Genomic DNA, 23122 nt, shown 5'->3' on the forward strand with positions numbered 1-23122 from the left:
ATAGATAGATAGATAGATAGATAGATAGATAGATAGATAGATAGATACATGTGTGTGTGTATGTATTTTTTTTTACATGCATGTTAGTGTTTTTCAACCAGTTAAAATACACTAAAATGCAGGAAATCACACTTTATTCAAAATTTTCTGAGGGAGGACCCCCAGACCCCCCACCCACTATTTGTGTTCCAGCATCAATTGGTTTACAGATTAAGCCCTGCTACTTGGTATGACTACTGCTGTTATGATTCTGTTCAGTTTTATGCAAATAGTTTTCTGTAATAATTTGAAGAAGTAGCATTTATTATGTTCATTAAATTAATTTTTGAAGTGATTTTTGACACTGTTAATGTTCTCAAAATGGTAATTTTTGGAAGTTGAAATAAAAAAAAAAAGTTAATTAAGTGTGTCTTGAATGAAAAATACTCCCCGTTTAAAATGATAAAAAATTGTATTAACACTATTAATAGAACAGGTCTTAAGTATTTATGTTAGACAAACATTTCCATTGCATTAAAGAGACAAATTGAAGAAATATATTTAATAAAGATGAGGGTTATGAGGGGGTCCCTGAAACTTTTCCACCCCTATGAGGGGTCCCTGAACCCAAAAAGTTTGAGATCTCCTGTAATATAGTATTAAAATTGTGTTAGTGTTTTATTTTTTAAAGGAAGTAGAAAACAAGCAGTGAAGCATTTACACAAATTTGTGGACTCAGAGGGAAATTAAACTTAGAATTAAACACTTTGCCAAAGTCCAGACTGATCCACTGGAAAAGAAAAGTGTGAACATTTAGCAAAAAAAAAAAAGAGAAAGGTAATTGCCTGTCCTGTTCCACCAGTAGAACTGAACACTCAGTGAGTCAGAAATACTCGAGTTTGAATTAAGGAAAATAGCTAATAAACAAACACACCAGATTGTTACACTAACTGAACATAATTAGGAACATCAAACCTGGCATCTATAACAAGATCTTTCTACAACTGATTTAAACATGTAGCGCCAAAGCTGTGGTTTAGTCAAAAAATGTGTACTGAACAATCGTTGGTTTTCTTCATCGTCATGGTTTCCACAAACATTGGGCCAAACACAAGATTTTATTACTCCCTAAATAGAAACACTTTATCTTTTTCAAACTACTCGAGTTAGGTTAATCAAACTTGTTTTTAATTTGATTAATCCACAAATCCAATAGAATTAAGATACTAATTAAAAAGGATTGTGCCTCACCCCTCCAGGGTGTCCATCAGAAGCTGTGACAATCAGGAGGTACTGATCTGTAGTTTCTCTGTCCAAAGGTTTGCTCAAAAGTAAAAGGCCAATCCTGTAGAGAGAGGTCAGAAAAAGACACTCATATTAATTTAATACAGAAAAAATCAACATGAATTTTTGACTAATTCCCATATTCCTTATATATCTCATACGAAGACTAGATTCATAATTTTTTTTTTAAAAACACGCTATGACTCAAATACTTTGTATTTGATGTGATACATTGTTATGGGAAGGAGTCTGTCTCAGACTTTATTTAATACCGTATCTGACAGCTTTATAAAGTATAATCTCTGACAGAAGAGGTTGAATTTAGGGTGAAGAACAGGTGGGAGTTTTCACTGTGCTTTTTCTGTGTGCAGACAGGCTCCTGTTCTCAAAACACAAGAGCTACAGGGGGAACGCTTCTTATTTTCTTTCTAATGACTGCAGCAGACAGAGCGGCCCTCCTGCTCGTTCACACAGTTTAATTTGGCCCTGGCGTTCCAAACACAAAAGTAGAGATGAATTCCTATGCAGAACGTTGAATTATCTTTGTTTGCACACAAGACACGCGAGGGCTAGTCCAGCCACACAAACACATGGGGAACAATTTCACCGCCGCACTCAAGAGAGGCTCTGCCAGAAGTGAAAGGGGAAGGAAAAGCGAATGCATCTGAAGTCGCTGCTAAATTAATGCCCGTAGCAATTCCCTGCTGTCCCTTTGCTCCTTCACATTTCTGATTTAAAGCTCTTGTGGCCAAGCAGTCCAAGGAAAACCTGACCACTGCTTTCTTCTGCAGTTATATTGCAAAGCCTCATTTTAAACTCTGGCAGACAAATTACTGAAACTCTGTCAAGGTTATTTGTTTCTCTGAACACATGCCACAAGGTTATAGTGCAAAGTCTGTGTTGATTTTTGGCTGGAGATCGCAAAAAATAATTTTTCGAAAACACAATAAATGTGTCCTGATCCATGCTCGATAATCCAGGTAGATAAATCTAACAAGGTTGAGTCAGGTCCTCTGGATGGATTCGTCTTTGTTGAAATGTTCTTCCTTTTATCCAAAAGACTTCTTTAGTCTGAGGAGTAAAGATAAAAGACTAAACATTTCGACAAAGGAGAATCTGTCCAGAGAACCTGACTCAACCTTGTTCGACCATAAATGTGGTACATCCTGCTTACAGACTGTTGGACACGTTCATTTTTCCATGAAGAGGTAAGAATAGTAGAAGACTAGTTTTTACAGTCCTATGACAATGATCTTGACAGTTTCAATGACAAAACAATAGAATGATTAATGACGCTTATTGAGCCTGCAGGAGAGTTTATTGCTCGCTACAGCAGAAGTGTTGGGAAACACTCGAGCGCTCGAATCGGAGAGGTTCACTGATCATGTGCGATAGCATCCTGCCTCCTCGGCCCTGCCGCCACAAATGAAAAGATGTTGTCAGATGTGTGGGACACTATTAACAGCCTCGTCTAGAGTGTCAGCCGTGTGGTCCAGAGGCGATCCTCCCCCGTCACACTAACAGTTGATCTTCCATTCTGCTCAGATCGTGTCCCTCTACGCAAGATTGGAGCTGATGCAGAAGGTGTGAGCTCCCAGTGGCATGAATGTTTTACTTTAAGGCAAGACAGACTAGATAAGCCAAAGAACAGAAATTCAATTTCAGTCTCGAAATCACTGTTTTCTCCTGTAGCAGTTTGTCAAACATACAAAATACAGAAAAAAATAATCTGATTTATGACAAATAAGCTTTCAAAATAAAAAAAAATAAAAAATACACAAGATGTACTATTTATTTTGTGTGTGCAAGCACTGGAATGAGTTGTTTCTTATAAAATAGCCCAGACTAACAGTTGTGTTGGACTTCACCAGACCAAAAAAATAAAAAAAGTTTGAACTTTTCCTTAGGTTTTTTTTTTGTTTTGTTTTAGTTTCACCTTGAGTTAAAAAAGTCATCTGCCAACTGGAACCCTCAACAAGACTCAATGATAGCAGGACCTGTAGGTTGGGGTTCAGTGACTTCACTTTTGAACTCAGAAGTGATGCTGCTATGTAGGCCTGTCACGACAAACAATAAATCAATTAATCGCATGATAAATTAAAATTATTGACCTCATTTTCATTAATCAGCTTTATTGTTTCTTTGTGTCTCTCTTCCTACTGGACACTGGATGACAAAAGGCTCAACTCGGGAGCGCTTCACTGACCCCGCCCTTTCTCTTTTCTCTTTAAAATCCTTTTTAACCGTCCAAAATCGTGTTCCCTGAGCAGCTAAGATATGAGCTAAGCTAACAGGTCGACCTCAGGAAAAAAACAACAAAAAACTTGATCTTGTCGAAGCTCCAAAATTCACGGTTGAAAATTCTGCCTTCATGTAAAAATGTTGTTTTTCTCTTCAAGAAGAAGCTGAGAACTTGTTTACTGATTTTTTTTAATTAAAAGCTTTGTGTGAAAAATGCTATTCTAAAGAGCTTAAACCACACCGAACATCCACCATTTTGAGAACTGACAGAGGAGAGACAGCCCATATCACGTCAAAGGGCCTCCCTCTCATTTTCTTAACGAGACACGCTGCTCACTTCCTCACTATCCATACTTGGGTTCAAACAATATTATACTGCCATCCGGTGGTAAAAAAGGGTACTACACAAAACAAATCAACCAACACTTCTTCTTAAATTTGACAATAATTACTGATTATTGTCAAATTCCAAACAATATTATCGTTTATCGCAATAATTTCTGAGACAATTAATGACCCAGCAAAATTTGTTATCGTGACAGGCCTGCTGTTGTGGAACAAAAGTAAGAAGGGCAGTTCAAACGGCAGCATGCTATCTACATTCATGTTGTGATGCATGGTTTTGGTTTACATGTACAGGGAAGATGCAAGGTGTTTTCTTTTGTTAAGGGAGCATCATGAGGTGAGACACAATGATAACCTGTTAGTAATAATCTTCTCTGTCTTTATGTGGGTAGTCTTTCAAGCCCTTATGACACTCTCTATGGCCTAAAGCATCAATAGACAACCACTTCAACTAAATGTGCCACAGCCCTCAAGACAACAAGATTAAATACAACGCTCTGTTGTTACCACAGTCGTGTTTGTGAGACTGCTGTTTGTGGGGCCAGGATAGACCCTTCAGGAGTAGCTGATGAAAAATGCAATTTATGGCAAAATCCCCATATAAGTAACACATCAGCAGCATCAACGACTGCAAACAGCTGCGTGTTTTTAATTCTTTGGATCAGAGTGTAGCTTTTTACAAATTCAATCACTGCATCCCCCTGCACTGTTTTACATTTTTGTTGAAATGAAGGATTTGGTCCCTGTTCAATAGAAAGTTTTTCTGTTACTTTGAAAAACTTTAACTCCTCAGCTGACTGTTGACAGGCTACAAGAAACATTATTAGGCACACTTCTATTCCCTATTCACAAGCATTTATTTATTATTTTTTTGCCCAGCTTTAACGGATCATAAAGTTCATTACCTTTTTGTTGCAACAACACTTAGTGATGCATGCCAATAAAACCCACAGCAAAGGCAGCCTTACAAATCTCAGCACTTTTTTTTGACAACTAGCCCCGCAAAAAAGCCATTTTCCCCTAAAATTCAATAAGAGAAAGTCAGAGGTTATTCTCTCAAGGAACCCACATTCTTTCAGTCTTCTTGCTTTTAATATTAGCAGTGAAAATGCCAGCCATGCTGCTAAAAATCTGAGAGTAGGGTTTGATTTCAACATGGGTTTTGATGTTCAAATAAAAAATATACAATCTCGAATTATCAATTTCAGACAGTTATGTGATTTTTTTTTATTCATCTGCTGATTTGTTTCATTTTCTGGTTAAAAGCAGTACATCTTTACACTTATCACAAGGCCAAAATGACACAAACACATCACCTCTGTGTCTGCTTCATTTAACTGGCGCCTTGTTACATTTCGTATTGATTCTAACATTTTACACCTTAACTTTAAAACCTAAATGGTTTTGTCCCTATACATCTCCAACTTACTGACCTAATATGCTTTTCCTTGACTACTAAAATCTTTCTGACCCGCTTATTATTTTGAGATCATACATTTGAAAGAGAAATTGGACATTTTCACCCAGTTTTAAGAACCTGTTGTACAATAAAATCAGGTTTACTTTATTTCCTAGTTAACTACATTCCTTTTGATAAAATACACTTAACACTCTATATTAAATACATTACATTAGATATCATTGTGCCATTGCTGGACAAAGAATTTCACAAAATATATTTTATTGTTATTAAGCCCAGACTGGCAGGCTTGACTGAAGCTTTTAAAGCCTATTATTTGCAAGTTAATTTATAAAAATGAATGTAATAAAAATGACAGATGAGGGGGTTGAACAGTGCAAAATCATTGCTTTACACACCATATTTCTTTCTTGCATTCCCTCAGCAGATTGACACATTGTACAGACAACTCATGGCCATTTTGTCTTAGAAGGTCTGAGTAGTATACCCCAGTTAGAAACTAGTGGGAGATGAGAAAGTAGAGAGGAAACAGACTGTAAGACATTTTAGTGGACAATTGATGCATTCTGGTTTTACCTGCTGGGCTACCTATACACCCGCCTTTTGGACCTTCAGTTTGAATCATGATCCTTTGCTATGCCTATGCAAAATGAAGGATGCCAACATCCAGATGACATTCTCTTCACCACAGTTGACCTGCCATGTATGTTTTGGTAGTTTTCTCCTTCGTCCCAACAATGTTAGAGTAAAAGACATCTACATAACACCTACCAACAGGGTAAGATGGCCCTTTAAAGCCAAAGACTGAATGAACTCTGGCACTCTTTTTGACAAATCCTGCTATGCATGAACAATCAAATAGGCATTTAATAGTTTTGCCTTTAAAGGAACATATTTATATTTACCCCGCAGAATTAAAAAAAAAGGGTTCTAAACTCAATCATCTACATAGATAACAACAAAAAAAGTTAAATCGTGTCATTTGGACCTGTTTCTTTAAGTGAGAAATATTTTGTCCCCCATCCAGAGGACTTCCTCAGTCTATGGCCTGCCAACCAGATCTGCTCCATAAGTAGCCTTCACTGCTGTGTTTCAAGCCACCCTCCTGTTGGCTCCTGCCCTGTCCTCACTCAAAGAAACTGGTCCAGATGACACGATTTAACCTTGTTTGTTGTTATCTACCTGCATGATTGAGTTTACAACCCTTTTTCTGAACCACTTTAGCCTTGGTTGTCTTCTGGCTGTTTCTGTGAGTAGCAAGTTGGCCATCTGGCCTAAAACATTTGATTGTTGTACATGATGATTGATCGTTTTGGATGTGTGTGTTTTGCACATATTAAAAGCCTACTTGTGAGATTCCAACAAGAGGTTGTCTTGAAACACAGCAGTGAAGGCTACCTATGAGACAGATCTGTATGGCAGGCCACAGACTGAGGAAGTCATCTGGATGAGGGACGAAACGCTTCTCACTTAAAGAAACTGGTCCAGATGACACAATTTAACTGTTTTTGTTGTTCCCCCAGAATAGTTTAAAACAGTGGTGTAAATTCTGCAGTCAAAAAACATTTCACTGAGAAGCCATTTATGTAATAAAAGCACATGAAATAAATAAATAAATAAATAAAACTACTGACTTCTTTTTTTTTGGTCATGCATGAAGTTTTTGCACCTTCTTCCAATAAAAAAGGTTCCGCCTTGGTGTAGTTTTGACCAGTTCATTTTTAAATGCCCTATTTAGCCAGAAAACATCTAAACTTAAACATCTAGGGGTTAAAACATGACAAGAAGATTGCTGTATACCACCTTCATCAGCAGAATGTAGAGCACAGTTGGGAATTCGTGTTATACCATTAGCTTCTTGATGTTATTGTGGTTAAAGAATGCTGAGGGTTTGCAATGTGACAATTACTTTTTACAAAAGAAAGTCTATCTTAAACAAGCAAAAAGCCCATTTATTTTAGCAATATTTCTGCCATGTGTTGTTTCAGAGATTACATTAGCACTACCAACAATAGCAGTCTGCCCTTCTTTTGCTTGTGCACAGTGCAGCAATACAGCTTGTCCTTTCATAGCTCAGGGATTCAGGATGCAGACATAATAGGCTTTAATCAATTAGTAACAAACGTGTCTGGCAGGGTTTCCATTTTCAGTGTCCCTATGTCTCATCTCCCAGTATTTGCTTGCTTATTTGATAGATGGGAAAAGGCACTAACCACTTCAATATTTTACGCCTTTTTTCTTGCTTGGTATTAGCTGTGGAGGGAGGTGGGTTTTCTGAATGCTGATGCTGACTGTGAAATTGGTCTTCGTTTTTCTGTCCAGAAGATATTTGCCTGCTTAATATCAAAAGCAGCAAAGCAAAAAAAGGGAAAATAGCTCAAGAGAAAGAAGAGAAAAGTCCCTCTCCAGGTATCAAGATACAGTATGTCCAGTATGTGATTATTTGCTCCAAGTCATTCTAACAAATCAGCTCTGTCATCTTGGAGCAGGTCTTACATTCTTGCTATAAGTTAATGTCTTTCATGATGTTTTATTCCTGCTGAAGAATGCTTGAGCAGAACACTAATTGTCTTTTAATCACATATAATTAAATTAATTTGTCATTTTTAAAACTGCGTCTTGCAAATTGAAACTAATAACAATAGATCACTGATGTCAGATTAATTAAAAAAAATATTATTTATAGAAAACATATGTCACAGACAACGCTGAGGTATCTAATCAGTCAAAAATAAAGAAAGAATAAACATATTTTCAAGAATCCCAACTGTAAACCTATTGTCCAAAAGTTCCTCCTTAAGACGGGTTTTGTTTTTTGCAATGTTTGTCCATATCGTCAGTTTTAAGTGGATAAAAATATACTCTCCTCTATTTTTTAAAGCGTTCTGCTCATAAAAGTAAATTAAAATTATGCATCATTTGACAGAGCCTTTGCACTTAAGTGAACCCCATGAAAGAAAACTTATCAAAATCGACTGTTAATTGATGCTTTTTACAACTTTTAAATCAAAGTTTAAATATAGCTTTGATAAACCAACCCATGCACATTTTATTTAATTTTTTCTGATTATCACAATATTGACTTTCAAACAAAATGTCTGGATTGAAAGTGTTTCTTTGTGAGACTCTTTGAGTTGAAATACAGTCTAGTAAAGAGGTCTGTTCTCATTCATCATGCATGGTTATCCCTGCTCAGTATGCATCGGGAGACAGGTGGGCCGAACCACATCCACACAAATACAATCCCACACCATATATCTATGTTTACAGCCTTGTGTTTATCAGTGACCTGCATGCCACGGAGCGTTGAAAGAAGCATAAAACTTGCACTCACGTTTCTGAGAGGTTGAAAACCTTCTGGGAGTCTCCGCTCACAATGCGATACGTGATCGGATCGTTTTCTCTGTCAGTGGCCTGAAGGAAAAATGAAAAAACATGAAGGCCAAACAACACTGTTACAAATGAATGGGAGACGATAACTACCGTACTTGCTGCCGTACACGTCGCACTGCTGTATAAGTCGCATCAGTCCAAATATGTCCAATAAAGTCGAAAAAACATAAATACTTGGCTTCACCATAAAAGTTGCATCTATTATGTGTCACCGCCGACGTGTCGCGTTTCTTACGCGTCACCGTTGACAACCCAGAAATGTGGGCCGGTGTTGTGCCACAAAATGATTGGCTGCCAAACGGCGGCCGTGGGAGTGTGCACTGGAGGACTTTAACAATAATTTAACAAGATTAATGCTTAAAAACAATTATTTGTTTGCTCAAAATTATAGCAAAGGTGTGCCTCAGTTGAACTTTTCCTAATGCACTTTAATGGTCAAATCAGCTGCATTTTGCCTGGGCGGCACAGCGAAATACAGCTGATGTGAAGTTTGCTCCAGGAGTTCTGGAGCAAGACGAAGGTGGTTTGGAATGGCAAGCCAAGTGTCTCATTAATAGCCATTTTAACGTATTAATGAGACACTTGGCTTGACATAATAGTCAAGAGCCCTCTAGTGGCTGAGAATGGTAGTGTTCAATATTGTCTATGTCAGAATGAATGAAATCATTAGCTCTCAGCCAAAAATTGGGTTATAAATATGGGAAAAAAATAAATAAGTCGCTTCTCTGTGTAAGTCGCAGTCATGCTAATTCATGCAAAAAACTGCAACTTATACAGCAAAAATTACGGTATGCAACTGACTGTTCAATGTGATGAAAAACTTGCTAGTTGTGTTGCCTAATTTACAGCAGCTTTTGGTTAAGGAAGAAAAATCATGCATATTGGTGTCTCACCTGCAGATTAAGCAGAATAGCTCCAATCCTCATGGCTTCACTGATCTCTAGGTTATAGGTGAGGAGAGGGAAACGTGGGGGACTCTGGTTGTTAGGAGGTAAAACCTCAATGTAGACTGTAGTGATGGAGCTCCTTAGAACCATAAAGACAATAGCAGTTGCTGTTAAACAAATTGTTGCACTTGATCAATGTACACAACAAAAATGTTGATAATATATCACACAATTAGTTGAATTTCGAAGCTGAACTGTATCAAGCTTTGAACAAAAAGTTTTACTTTCTGACTCCTAATTTGCATTATAAATGTCTCATTATACACTGAGAAGTGAAACTGAATAAATATCCATTGTATTCATTTGTTCAGGAGTGCTTTTATTCAAGCTTTTTGTTCACTGTTTACATAACATTACAGAAATCAAGGTGACTACCTTTATATTTAAAATGCCATTAGAAAAACAGATTATACACACAACAGGCAGTTAGAAATATTATTTCGGTAATATGCACTCCCAAAATAAATTTATGAATAATTCAGATGTTAAGTTATAAATTATATTTTAAATATGGCATGCAAACAATAAACTGAGCACTTCAAAGCAGTGCAACTTGAGAGAACAAATTTGAATTGAAAATGTGTTTACTGTACACCAAGCTGATCACAAAAAATGAAGGAATTTCTTATTCCAGCAATACACAACTTGCACATATAGTGAGCTTCAGTGCTATTCTACCTTCTCTGGGTCTCTGGTGCACTATCGGAGGCCCTGACGGTAAGTGCATATGATCGTCCAACGGTTAATGTGACACCAGGTGCCACGGTGATGCGCCCAGTGCGATTATTAATTATGAAATCTCCTTGGGCTCCAGCCAGTATCTCATATGTCACCAGACCGTTCAGGCCCTCATCAGCATCAACTGCAGTTAACTGAGAAAATACAACAAAAAAGAAACAGACACAAATTAATTATAAACAGGAAATGTCTGGATTCCTTTTTAACATTTAACATGTCAAGCAGAATGATGAGCAATCTGTTTTCTTTGAAAAATAAAATGCAGATCTGTAGAGTGATGACCAACATCAATGTCAAAGAAAAGAAGAAAAAAAACATTCATCATGAAAAACTAAAAAAGAACTCTCCAGTTTATTCAATTACATTATTTTGAGGCAACCCGCTGCTTATAATTATTGGCCCACATGGTGTGGTTGACCTCATATCTTTAAGGCTTAGAAACTTTAATCCAAGTTCCCCCAACCTCCTTTTTCATGCCACTGACACTGGGGTAAAATGTTGTAGCATCAAATGAGCTGCAGAAGTCTCAAGGGGGACTCCAGCACTCATAAACGGCTTATAAAATCGGTTAGGCGGTCATAGCAGACACTCTGTAACCCTTGGCCTTATTTCTGGGAGGGTGAAATAGCTGCATTTTTTTTAAACAGATTAAAACTGACCTTTTTCAGCATTTGACATTTTTTGGAGAGGCTCTGCCGTGTGAAGAAATCAGCAGAGAGAGAAAAAAACATATATAGCCTTCCTCTGCAAACTCAGAGACATAGAAATGGCTGACCTCATCATTTATGGCAAAATGGAATTGTATATTTTTAGTCTAAAGATATTTTATACAAGTGTTTATGCATTTAGATGTTTTCAAACCACTTTACAATAAGGCTCCCCTTACAGATGGCTAATACATATATTATAGATGTTATTAATTCCTCTATAAGCACTTTATAGATAATTAATATTGGTTTATTAAGCATTAATTAAGGGTGATAGAGAGACAAAACTGACCAGTGTATTGCCAAATAGTGAGCCAAATCTGTTTACCTATATATTTCATCTAGAGTTGTTATATTCAATATTTCAGACAAAGTCTCTTTTTAAGCCTTTTTAAGCCTCTTTTTTTTTCCTGCATACCTCTTAATTGGATGGATCAGCTGGTCTCTCAACAAAATCGATCAACTTCTCCCGACAGGAGTCAGGGTAAGGAGGACCCTCTTACCTCGAAGGAAACAAATTGGATTCATGATGACAACTTGATTCTACTGTTTGGTTGGTGAAATCTGGTTGTCTACAAATTTGTGTGGAGGTGTTGAAGCTTGACAGTGCTCGGACTGAATGTGGAGCTGTGACAGGGAATTGGAGCAGCTGTTATCAGGACTGTGATCTCCCTGGCAGCACTCATGAATGGTGGGAATAATCTGGAGAAGCTGTGAGCTCGACTTTTGGAGTAAAGGATCAACTCGGCTGTTTTGGAGTTCCATCAGAGAATATGTACAGCAAGACTTTAAAGGCAGAAACAACAATTCACGAGTTCTGCCTGACCCAAACTGTGGCCTTGATGCCGGACTTATCTCAACTCCTCCTGGAATGTTTGGAAAACAACAAAGATGCTTTGACTGTTTCCTCACCCCTCCCTTCCCCAAGGCCGTTGACATGTAACAGAACCTCAACTGAGCTGAAGATGAACGTCACCTCTTATCTGGACAATGGCTTTGGTGGTGGGGGGGGGGGAGGGGGGGGGCTCTGGACTATGCTACGACTTTCCCTTAAAAATTCAATGTTTTCACCGCCTATATGTAAATGTATAACGTCTGTTTATGTTGCTTTGCTGCGGTAGGTTTTTTTTGACGCCTCAAATTGTGCCCTGTCTAGGACACGGACACGGTGTGAGAGATCTTTTTTTTATACCGTCTCTCCTCGTGTTTTCTTTCCTTTTCTGAATAAGAATAAGAAGGCCGCGCTAATTATTTATAGCCGCAGCTTCGTGCACTCCGCCCATCTTCGTGCACTCCGCCCATCTTCGGATGACTGTACGTACATATTCGCGTTGTATCTCGGTGCAATGCCAATAAAGTTTATTCTGATTCTGATTCTAAGTCACTACCTTGTAAGCACATCCAGTATTTGTAAACCTATTTTTAGGATATAATATTAGTTATAGATACTTATAATGCAGTGAAAAAGCACAATTTTATATGTTAAAGAAATAGGTTTACAAATACTTCAATTCAGTTCAGTTCAAGTCAAACATACTTTATTAATCCCAAAGGGGAATTAAATGTTGTTGTAACTCATTATTCTCATTTCACTAAGACATGTTATCGGTATTGATGGATATAGGCAGGACAGTCCGTCCCACAGTGGATCTGAAGAAACTGGCCACAGATGCCATACGATCCATCCACCCAGACTTGGCTGGCCTTTGGGATCCCCTGGGATGCAGGACCACCTGAATGCCGTGCTGAACTCCTCCCAGAACGATGGCCACTCCTTCCAGCAGCCTGCTGAGCTCCTTGTCACCGCAGACAGCCAGCAGGGGGATGATCCCGGTCCTTCTGCTGTCACGAGCCGTGTTTCCTGCCAGTTCCAGGGCCTCAGTGGTCAGACACTTGAGCATAGCCGGCAGGGAGATGGGAATGCATCCACGATGCCTCCTTTTCAACTCATTTGAGATTTGGGGCTGTAGTTGAGATATTATTTGAACTTTTGAGATGTTAATCAGCTGCTCCTGGTTATAGAAAACCACCTTGTTGTTATGGATATGCATCTTCAATGTCCAAAACTAAAAAAAAAAGTTTCAGTAAAAATCCTTCCAGCTGCACAGCATCTGATACCAGAGGAAACAATAATCCAAAAAAAGTGATTTACATCCAGAAAAAAAGATGAATTAAAGTTTCCAAAAGCAAAATTTCAGAATTAATGTAACAGAGCTACTCCAACATGCAGCCACCTTGAGCAGCACAATTTTAGAACCCTTCTAGAACAATTCTAGAACATATTGTGTTTACAAGGTAGGAACTTAGTCTGAAATATTTACTATAACATCTCTAGATGAAATATAGAGGTGAACAGATTTGTCTCACTATTTGGCAAGAAACAGGTGAGTTTTGTCTCTCTGTCACCCTTAATTAATACATAATAAACAATTAATGATTTATAAAGTGTTTATAAAGGAATTACTAACATGTTTATAAACTATTATCTATTATCTTTTACCATCTATAAGGGGAGCTTTATTGTAAAGTGGTACTGATATTTTATACAGTACCTTTTTCTATAGAGATTTTTGGTTTTGTTGGTTTTAATTAAAATATTTTAAAAGTCATTGATTACTCATTAAATTGAAATAATGACCCTAATCCTCAAACAATAAAACTAATCTGAAAACAATCCTCCTTTTAAGGCAAATATTTTTTGTGCAAAAGGAATGAATGAGAAATGTTGATCACAAATACCCTCCACTATGAATTACCCAGGGCTATGCACTGACATGAGAGATGAAACAACATTTTCTCTGACTTGACTGTTACGACTGCAGATATGGAAAAAGGGAAATGTTCCCGCGGTTTGCCTGTCAACACAATGCACTCGATTGTTGTGGTTATTTTTATAGAGCATGAAAGAGCCTTTGAGAGAGAAATTCTGTGTGATGGGGACAAAGACAGAGGTGCAGTGCAGTGCGCCGGAGCAGGAGGCTGAAAAACAGGAGAAACATAGGAGAAAGATCGCAGGATTGATTACCTGTAGCACCAAGCCCCCTGGCTGCATGTCTGTAAAGACTTGAACGCTGTAGGAGACCTGGGCAAACGTCGGCGTATTGTCATTGGCATCAATAACCACGATGTTGACAGTTACTGGGCTACTCTGCTGGACACCATCTGATGCCACCATCTGTAAACACAAGAAAGAGAGACACTTATTTTACCGTTAAAAAGTGATGATGCGCAACAAAACCTGCTTGTTCAAGGAAAGCACTAGTTACTTTTTATTGCAACCATGAACAGTATTGGCTTTGATGAGTGAAAGTGCACTCAAAATTTTTATCTGTGTACGCTCATTTTCCATTTCATTAAAGTAAAAAAAAAATGTTAAAGAAGAGGGGAAGGTGTTTCTACAAACCACAGTTTTTCAAACCATGCAAAATACGTGTTTATATGTGTGTCAGAGCTCTGATCTGCAGGACTTAGGAGAGGAGAAAGAAAATGGACTGAGCAGAAGAAGAAATGAAGATAAGAAAGAAGAAGACATCTCAACGTTAACTGTGAGAACAGCAAGAAACAATTCTGAGGATGGGAGATCCTCCCTCCTCCCTCAGAATTTACAGGGACATTCTAACTGTACCACATTCTATATTTTATATATTCTGTCTGCAGGTCCCTCTTGTAAATGAGTCCTCGTCGCTCAATGAGACTAGCCTGTAAAAATAAAGGTTGAATGAAAGAATAAAAATGCACTCGTGTGAAAAGTGTTTCCATTATGAACAGAGCCATATATGGCTACTCATTAAGAACCACTGAGAGTCTGTATTTGGGAGGATGCAGGTTTGAATCTCAGGACCATTACAAGAAAAGGTGAAGCCCCCACATCTGCTCCAACCCTAATGTGGCCAAAGCTTATCTGTCATAAAACAATTGCAAAATCACGTTGTTCAACTCCCATTACAGACAACATCAAAATGTGGGTGGGATATTTGAAGTACCCACACCTGCCTAAAACCTCATTTGTCCCACTCTGGGCAGCGGCTGTGGATGTTACCAACCCATTAAATGGTCATTATTAGTTGTTATCAGCCCCATATGTAGTGGTGAGACTGTCCCACCTACCTCCTAGTAGGTTTAAAGGTATGTTATTATCGCTATTACTACTGATAATAGGCAGCGTCGCAGGGGGTAAACCAGGAAGTGTCTTTTTTGTTGTTTTTTTCAGCTTATGTAACACTTTTCCTAAACCTAACCTTACACCTGACCCAGAGGACCAACCCTAAACTTCCTAAACTTAACCCCCTGACCTTTGTGCCTAAACCTAACCAAGACCCTAAACCTAACCGCCAGACCCTTTGCTCTAAACCTAACCACGTGAAGCTACAATGAGTGCTAACAAAGCTAAAAACAGAGCCTATTATCATCGCTAACAACGTACCTTCAAACCCACTAGGAGGTACAGGAGGGGCAGTCTGACCACTACATATGGGGATGATAACAACTAATAACGGCCATTTAATGGCTGATAACATTTGAAGCGGGTGCTCTGGGCCCTTGAGCAAGGCCCTTAACCCTCCCCGGACACGCTAGATACACAGTATCTACACAGGGCTGTGGTAGCTCGGTGGTCTGTGGTTGCATCAGGAAGAGCATCCGGCGTAAACATACTTTGTAATTGCCAAGTCTTCGTGCGACTTAGTTTGCTGTGGCAACCCCTGAAGGAGGGAGCAGCCAAAAGGAAAAAAAGTGTATATTTATATACTACAAAGTATATGTCCACACACAAGATGAAAATAATTATGATTTTAATTTGAAGTCAGTATTCGTGCAAAGATATTTTTAAAGCCCTTTACAAAGAAAAGAAAAGAAAAACTTCTATAAAGCAATGCCACATCCTTCAAAGCAATTATTTAGTAAACATTACATTAACAAGCCTGGAAGTAAAATCTCATAAAGCCCTTACTTCAAATAGTAAGTAAGTAAAACTTTTTTTTTAATATATATATAGCACCTCAAGATAAAAATCACAAAGTGCTTCGACAAACAAAATAGCAGAAGCACAAAACAAATTTAAGCAATTAAGCAGATTTAAAAAGATGCGTTTTTAGCTATAAAGGAAGCAAATGAGTCCACTGATCGGCGAGTTTGAGGAAGAGAGTTCCAGAGTCTTGGAGCCACAGAAGGAAAGGCTTTGTCTATTTTAGTTTTTAGTTTTGTCTATGGGACAATCAGCAGGTCTGGATCACAGGACCTCAAAGCCCTGATCGGGGTGTATGGATGTAAAAGTTCAGAGATATAAATTGGTGTATGCACGTGCAGAGCTCGCCAAGTCAAAACCAAAACCTTGAAATCCGCTCGATAATGAACTGGGCACCAATGAACTTACTTTAGAAGTGGAGTTATATGACAACATTTTGAAGATCCAGTCAGGATCTGACATTAATAAATATTTGTTTTCTTATGAGGAAAAGTTTTTGTCTTAGCTGAAAAACATGCTGTCGTTCATGTGTTCAAGATTTTGCAACAACGCCAGGATATAATGCTTAACAAAAAGTGTGCTGAGCCACTTTTCTCACAAAGTTTTAGCCACCCGATCGATTTCAGTGTTTCTGCCGAGTCGGTCACTATGGCTTTGAGCTGCACTATTGTAAAACAATAATACAACCAGATCAATAGACTTAATGCTACACTCAGTTGCGTAAAGCTCGAATGAAACACAATCCGCTACAGAGCCTGAGCAGACAGCTGGATAAATTAAAATAGAAGTATAGTGGTTCTGCCAAATCCACAAAGACTGTGTAAATGAAACACCCTGCTAAAACACAACCCACAGCTGGTTAGTTTAAATCTAAAAAGAAACTTCACCGTTGTATTTTTTGACGGGAAACAGCATATAAACAAACTGCAAACAATAATTAGGAACCAGTTTCTAATGAACACAGATGCAATATCACAGCCAAATTTATGTTTATCTATTATTCTGTGTAAGAAGGACTGCTCCACATATTTAAAATAAGGTCCACAATTGCTGTTCAACACATTGAAATAGATATTAATATTGAAAATTAAAAACATGGCTAACATAGAATCAGATTTATAACATTAAACTAGCAGCAGGTCTCTGAGGAGCGCTAACAATTTGTAAGATAGTCCCCCAGGAACAAGAATAGTTTTATTCTGGTGTGATTCCGTGTTCACAATGATTAAAACCGATATCTGGGACAAAATTACAGGTAATACATGACAGATCGTTCTTCTTTTACAACTAATCCTGAGTGAAGCAATCCTTCTAAACTGTGATAAGTGCAATGTTGTGGCGAGCAGTCACCCCACACTGACAGCTTCTACAGTAAAGTGTTGTCAAAAAGGATCTTGAGCTTAAAATCTGTCTGGGCTCAAAGCAGTGGTTAAGCTTCAAATGCATCAAACCACAGAGACAACTTTATTGGCTAAGCAAACCAGTGTGCACAGAGTGAAAAGGGTCATCTGTGTACACACATGACAAACAGTGTAATTTCATAAATGGTTGAAGTCCAAAGTGTTTCGATCAAGCCAATTAAACCTTGTATACAGGGGTGTCAAACTCTGTTACAAAAGGGGGCCAACATTTTAAAATGGGTTCAAACCAAGTGCCAGCATTGACTCAAGTCTGATATAGTCAGAAATAATCTGTTGCTCTTTACAAATCAAAATGAAAGATTACTGAATAATACAAACACGTTTTTCTTGGCTTCAACGTTGACCAATTGTCATGAGAAGTCTGCACTAAATAAAGTATGCTTGGTTTTTAAGTAAAACTCGAGGTGATACATATTTTAACTTTGAAATATCATCTCGAGGGCCAGATAAGATGTTAACAAGGGCCAGATTTGGCACATGTGCTCTAGTACATCAAAAGCTTTGGTGATCTTCGTCATCTCTGTTGGAAAGCCCCTGCAGTTCCTGAAGAGTACACAATACGTACTCACTAATTCAAAAGAATCTTAATTTATACATGACGCTCATGTATTTGCAAAAAAAATAAAAAACCTTCCATTTCTTTAAACAGCATAGTTGCATTTGGGAAACATAGCTGCAGCTCATCAATTGTAACTGCTGCAATGTGATTCAACAACATACTTATCTTTTTCTTTTGGCTGTTCCCTTTTCAGGAGCCGCCACAGCAAGTCATCCTCCTCTATCTCACTCTGTCCTCTGAATACTCTGTTCTCACTCCAACTACCTCCATGTCCTCTCTAACTGCATCCATATATCTCCTCTTTGTCTTTTTCCTGGCAGCTGCATTTCAAACAGTCTTCTACCAATTTAACCACTGTCCGTCCTATGGGCATGTCCAAACCATCTCAGTCAGGTCTCTCTAACTTTATCTCTCCATCATTCAGCCTGTGCTGTACCTCTGATGATCTCATTCCTAATCCTATTCATTCTTGTCACTCCCAAGGAGAACCTCAACATATTAATCTCTGCTACTTACAGGTTTGGTCTCATGTCTTTTTGTCAGTGCCACTGTCTCCAAACCATAAAACAAAGCTGGTCCCACCACTGTTTTGTACACATTTTCTTTGACCTTTGCTGCCACCCTTTTGTCACAATCACTCTTGAATTTATTTTCCACCCACTCCATCCTACCATTCTGCCTGAACAACATATGTATCATACATATATAAATCACAGTTAGTGAGACATCGTGTAGCTTGGAATCAACTGCAATTCAAAATGCATTCAATACAAAACATTTTTAACATTGTTTTTTTTTTATTTTTTATATTGCATCAACCTGCATACAAGTCTCTTTAATACCATAAAATATACACTTTCACTGAGCAAAATATATACAAAATAGTTTTCTTACACTTTTACACAATCAGGCTAGGTGGCTTTTTCCACATGTTCTTGTCTTCATAGTAAACTGAACTTATATGGCTTCTGACAGCAGCTCCTACTTACTGGCACATAAAGTATATGGTACCAGCATCCAGAACTTAAAAACCCCGGGGGCTTTTGTCAAAACTTAAAGATCATGTCATGGTTGTCTGTATTTAAACCAAGGTCAAAAGTACATAGCAGTATAAGTAAAAGTTTGCTAACGTCACAAGCAAAATTCTGGGTTAATTTGTGCAACTTGCTGCATTTCAGTTTGTTTCCTCTCTATTTGCACGCTTCTTTGATTTGCACTTTTTGCTTTTATGGACAAGAAGACGCAAGAATGACAACATGAAAAAAAATTGGAAAGTCAATCCAGCACAGCTTTGCTAATGGCCTAAAGAGCTTCACACAAGTCCTGTTGTATATATCTTAGCTGGCTTCCTAAAAATGAATAAATGATACATTTAATCACTAGTTTCAATACTACTTAACTGAAAAATCCCAATTAGGTCTGGAATAAACAGCCCCACACAGTAAATGTCTTGCGTAAGCTTTGCTCACTTATAAAAGTGTTCCCATGTACTGCTTAAAGACTTCTGCCAAGGTATAGAAAATGAAAGATGTTGGTCATACGCCTCAAGGGCTGTTTTTAGGACACTGATGCTGAGTTGAAGACTCACCGTGAAAGTATAGGCCATCTGCTTCTCTCGATCCACAGGATTGAGAAGCTTCAGGTAGCGGATTATCCCAGCTGGGGTCAGGCTGAAGATCAGGGTGTAGTCATTCAGGGTAATCGTCACCAAAGGGTCTTTCGTCTTTTAAAGGAAAGATGCACCAAAAGAAACATGAAACCATGGCGACATAAGGGTCTCATCATTTCTTTCCCCTAAGGCCACAGCTGTGGGGCCATGAAAACCTATCAGAGCATTTCGATGTGCCAAATAGTAGAAAAAGTAATCTTCTGCAGGGATTCCAGCTGCCTTCCGAAAACGTTGGAGAATAAGCACGAAGCAGAACTATCAAAATACCATTTTCAGTAAAATATCATACAAGTAATTTAAGCCACATATTGTTTTAATTAGATATTGTCAAAAAGTTGCTGAGAACCTTTTCTTGATTCTTCATTAAAAGCAACAATGACATATGTAGAAAATATATGTATTCTGTACAGTTTTTACTGTCGGCCATAAAGAAGCAAAGAAAGAAATCCTTCAAAACACTTCAGATAAATCAATTTACCAAAACAATGTTATTGCTTATATTTTAACAAATAAATCTCAAGTCAATTATGATCTGTTGCTGCTGGTCAACTTCGATTTCCATCCATCAACGATTTCTCTTAAGAGAGTTTGGTAAACATCAGGGTTGGGTGGCTTATTGATTTTGTTATCTCTGTCTCTGCTTTGATTTGTTAATCTTCTCAAAAGACTGAGTAAAAAGACATTTTGAAAGATGAACTAAAGGTTGTGATCATTTGTTTTGGCTGTGTGAGACAATGTGGTTTCATTCATCATACTTGGTGTATGGATTTGGAACTGTTCAGAAGAGTGCCAGATAAACGTACACAAATACCCCCACCCCCCAAAACACACGCACTAGGGCTGGGCAATATCTCGATATTTTAAAAGTATTGAGATAATTTCATTTGCGATATGAGACTATATCGATACAAACGATATAGTGTTATACTTGAAAACCCGCCTGCTGTCTTCTTTCTCCCACGTGGCCCTTCCTTGTCCCTCACTGAATACAAACACAGCCCATCACGTGCTGCTTCACACACACTTCCTAACATCTTGAAGGCAGCACAGCAGGGGAGGATTATTATTTAATATATGTAAATAGTTTATTTTTTAGACATTTATTTTGTACAGTTAAGCTGTTTGTTAATAAATTTGCCTGTGTGACAACTGGGACAATGCTTTGACTCAGAAATATATTTTTATTATTACTTTATGGAAAGAAAAAAAAAGAGGTATATATCATATATCGCAATTTATCTAAAAAAAAGATTGAGATATTCATTTTGGTATATATTGCCCAGCCCTAACATGCACAAATGTGAAAATAAATAAAAACATTTCAGTCATTTTACACACAAGAAATGCATTAGAAAATCAAACTGGTGAAAAACAAAGTTATTCAAGAAAAATAACTGCATATGTTTTGACTTTAAACAACTACAGAAACATCAATCAGAGCATAGAAACACACACACACACACTAGAATAGATTATTAGAATACACACTTTACAAAGTCAGTGCATCAGAAATGAATCTATGCACACATGCATCACAACAGGAGATCTGTTTAATATTTGATCCATTTTTATTTATGAATTTCTTATTTTGTTCTGTGTTAAAAAGGTCTCCTGCAGCGATGAATGTCTTTCAGTTCGTTTGTACTTTCCGCAGTGTGACGCATGCACTAACAGCGGGGATGTCCCGAATCAATTTTATGGAGGGGTTACAAAAACAGATCAATGTTTATAATGGATCAGTGTTTGATGCATGATGCCTATCTTGTTCTGATCATTTTCTAAGTGTAACCTGCACTTCAGGTAATAGTGGAATCATGCACAGCAACATGGGTTTAGAAATTCAAAGCATGAATTACAAAATTTATCAAACGTTTACAATGGATTCAACCAAACAGTAGTGTCAAACTGCAGCCATAATACAAAGCTAACAAATACATTAAATCACTGAATTTATTTAGGTTCCCTAACATCAATACTGACATACTTTGAGTTAATAGATCTGTACAATGTAGCTATATTTTATGGTAAAAACCTGAATGTTGAGGAAAACATTTTGGTACTCAGTAAAAAAAAAAAAACTTAAATCTGAGATTAGGAATAAAAAAAATTGGGTCAGGACATCCCTTCATTACACTCTGTGTGTGTCACTTCATCTGAAAGCTCCCCCTTTACCTACAGGTTTAGCACCAGGAGCCAGCTACAACATGGAAAAAACACATGAATAAATATAAACAAGCCAACAAATGAATGATTAAATTGTTAAACAAGAGAAAGACAAAGAAATAAGGTGTTTTATGTGAAAACAAACAAAAACAAAACAAAAAAAACACATGAGCAAATGGAAATATTTAAATTAATATAGTTGTGTTTACACGTATGGAGTATATTGCATGTAAGCTGTAGTCAACTGTGAGATAAAGTTGCTAAAGGCTTTTTCCCTTCTTTTTTTAGTTTACCTCTTCAATGTCATTATCTAATGCAATGATTTCCAGGGGGTTGGTGAGGTTGGCACTGGCAGAAATAGTTGTACCCACTGGAGAAGCCTCACTCACGTAGCCCTGATAGGTGGCAAACTGAAAATAAGGTGCCTGGTTGTTTTCATCCAGGATTTCGATAATGAGGTCAGCAAAGGCTGGGAGGGGGTGACCATTATCTTGTTCAGCCTGGGAAAGAAAAAAAAAAAAAAGAAGTCAGTGTTATGAATTTTACTAGTACTACTGGGCTGGAAAGTTATCCTGTATCAGCTCTTATTGTATGCAGGTACAAGGAAAGAAAGACACAATTTCTCAAAATGTCATTTTAATTACAAAGAAAGATCAAATTTGACACAATTTAATAAGCACTCCACTTCAAATTAGGATTTAGAAATTACCAGGGCACTTAACGCAAATGCCATCATTTGCAGCAGAGAAACCATAATTAGTGGCTCTCCCACTCTGTCAAATGAGTGACCACTGATAGAAGGAGGCTCACGGGGAATATTACTAGCTGAGTCAAAGTGAGAATTAACCACTTAATTATTCAGTCTAGTATTATTCCTAAGTGTCTCTTTTTTGTGAGTGTAAAAATGTGATATATATGTGATTCTGTGTGGTTTTTCAGTTTTGCCTGAAACTTTGGCAATTAAGCATGGGAAAATCTGATAAAACAAAATCCTCATTTATCTCATTGGCACGCTGAATGCAATTCTCCACAACCATCCATCCATCAATTATCTTCACCCGCTTATTCCATTTTTGGGTCACGGGGGTCGCCGGTGCCCATGTCCAGCAATCACTGTGCGAAGGGCGGGGTACACCCTGGATGGGTCGCAAGTCCATCACAGGGCCACATAGAGACAAACGAGACAAACAACCATTCACTCTCTCACTCACACCTAGGGACAATTTAGAGTTACCAATCAGCCTAACATGCATGTTTTTGGTCTGTGGGAGGAAACCGGAGCACCCGGAGAAA

The 23122-nt window shown here is 37.8% G+C and overlaps 1 protein-coding gene across 2 annotated transcripts in view; it reads right to left on the reverse strand.

Annotated features, from left to right (window-relative positions):
- Positions 1-23122, reverse strand: part of pcdh15a (protocadherin-related 15a) — a 207842-nt gene that overhangs the window by 107546 nt on the left and 77174 nt on the right. For both annotated transcript variants that reach the window (XM_037680065.1, XM_037680057.1), the window contains exons 11-17: positions 22123-22329; positions 19586-19720; positions 14080-14229; positions 10288-10481; positions 9556-9688; positions 8604-8683; positions 1231-1324 (exon numbers count right to left, since the gene is read on the reverse strand). In XM_037680065.1, coding sequence (XP_037535993.1) covers positions 1231-1324; positions 8604-8683; positions 9556-9688; positions 10288-10481; positions 14080-14229; positions 19586-19720; positions 22123-22329 — 993 coding nt within the window. The remainder of the gene's footprint in view (positions 1-1230; positions 1325-8603; positions 8684-9555; positions 9689-10287; positions 10482-14079; positions 14230-19585; positions 19721-22122; positions 22330-23122) is intronic.

The sequence above is a fragment of the Nematolebias whitei genome, chromosome 1, assembly GCF_014905685.2.
Source record: "Nematolebias whitei isolate Nwh7 chromosome 1, NemWhi1, whole genome shotgun sequence".
NCBI classification, from domain to species: domain Eukaryota; kingdom Metazoa; phylum Chordata; class Actinopteri; order Cyprinodontiformes; family Rivulidae; genus Nematolebias; species Nematolebias whitei.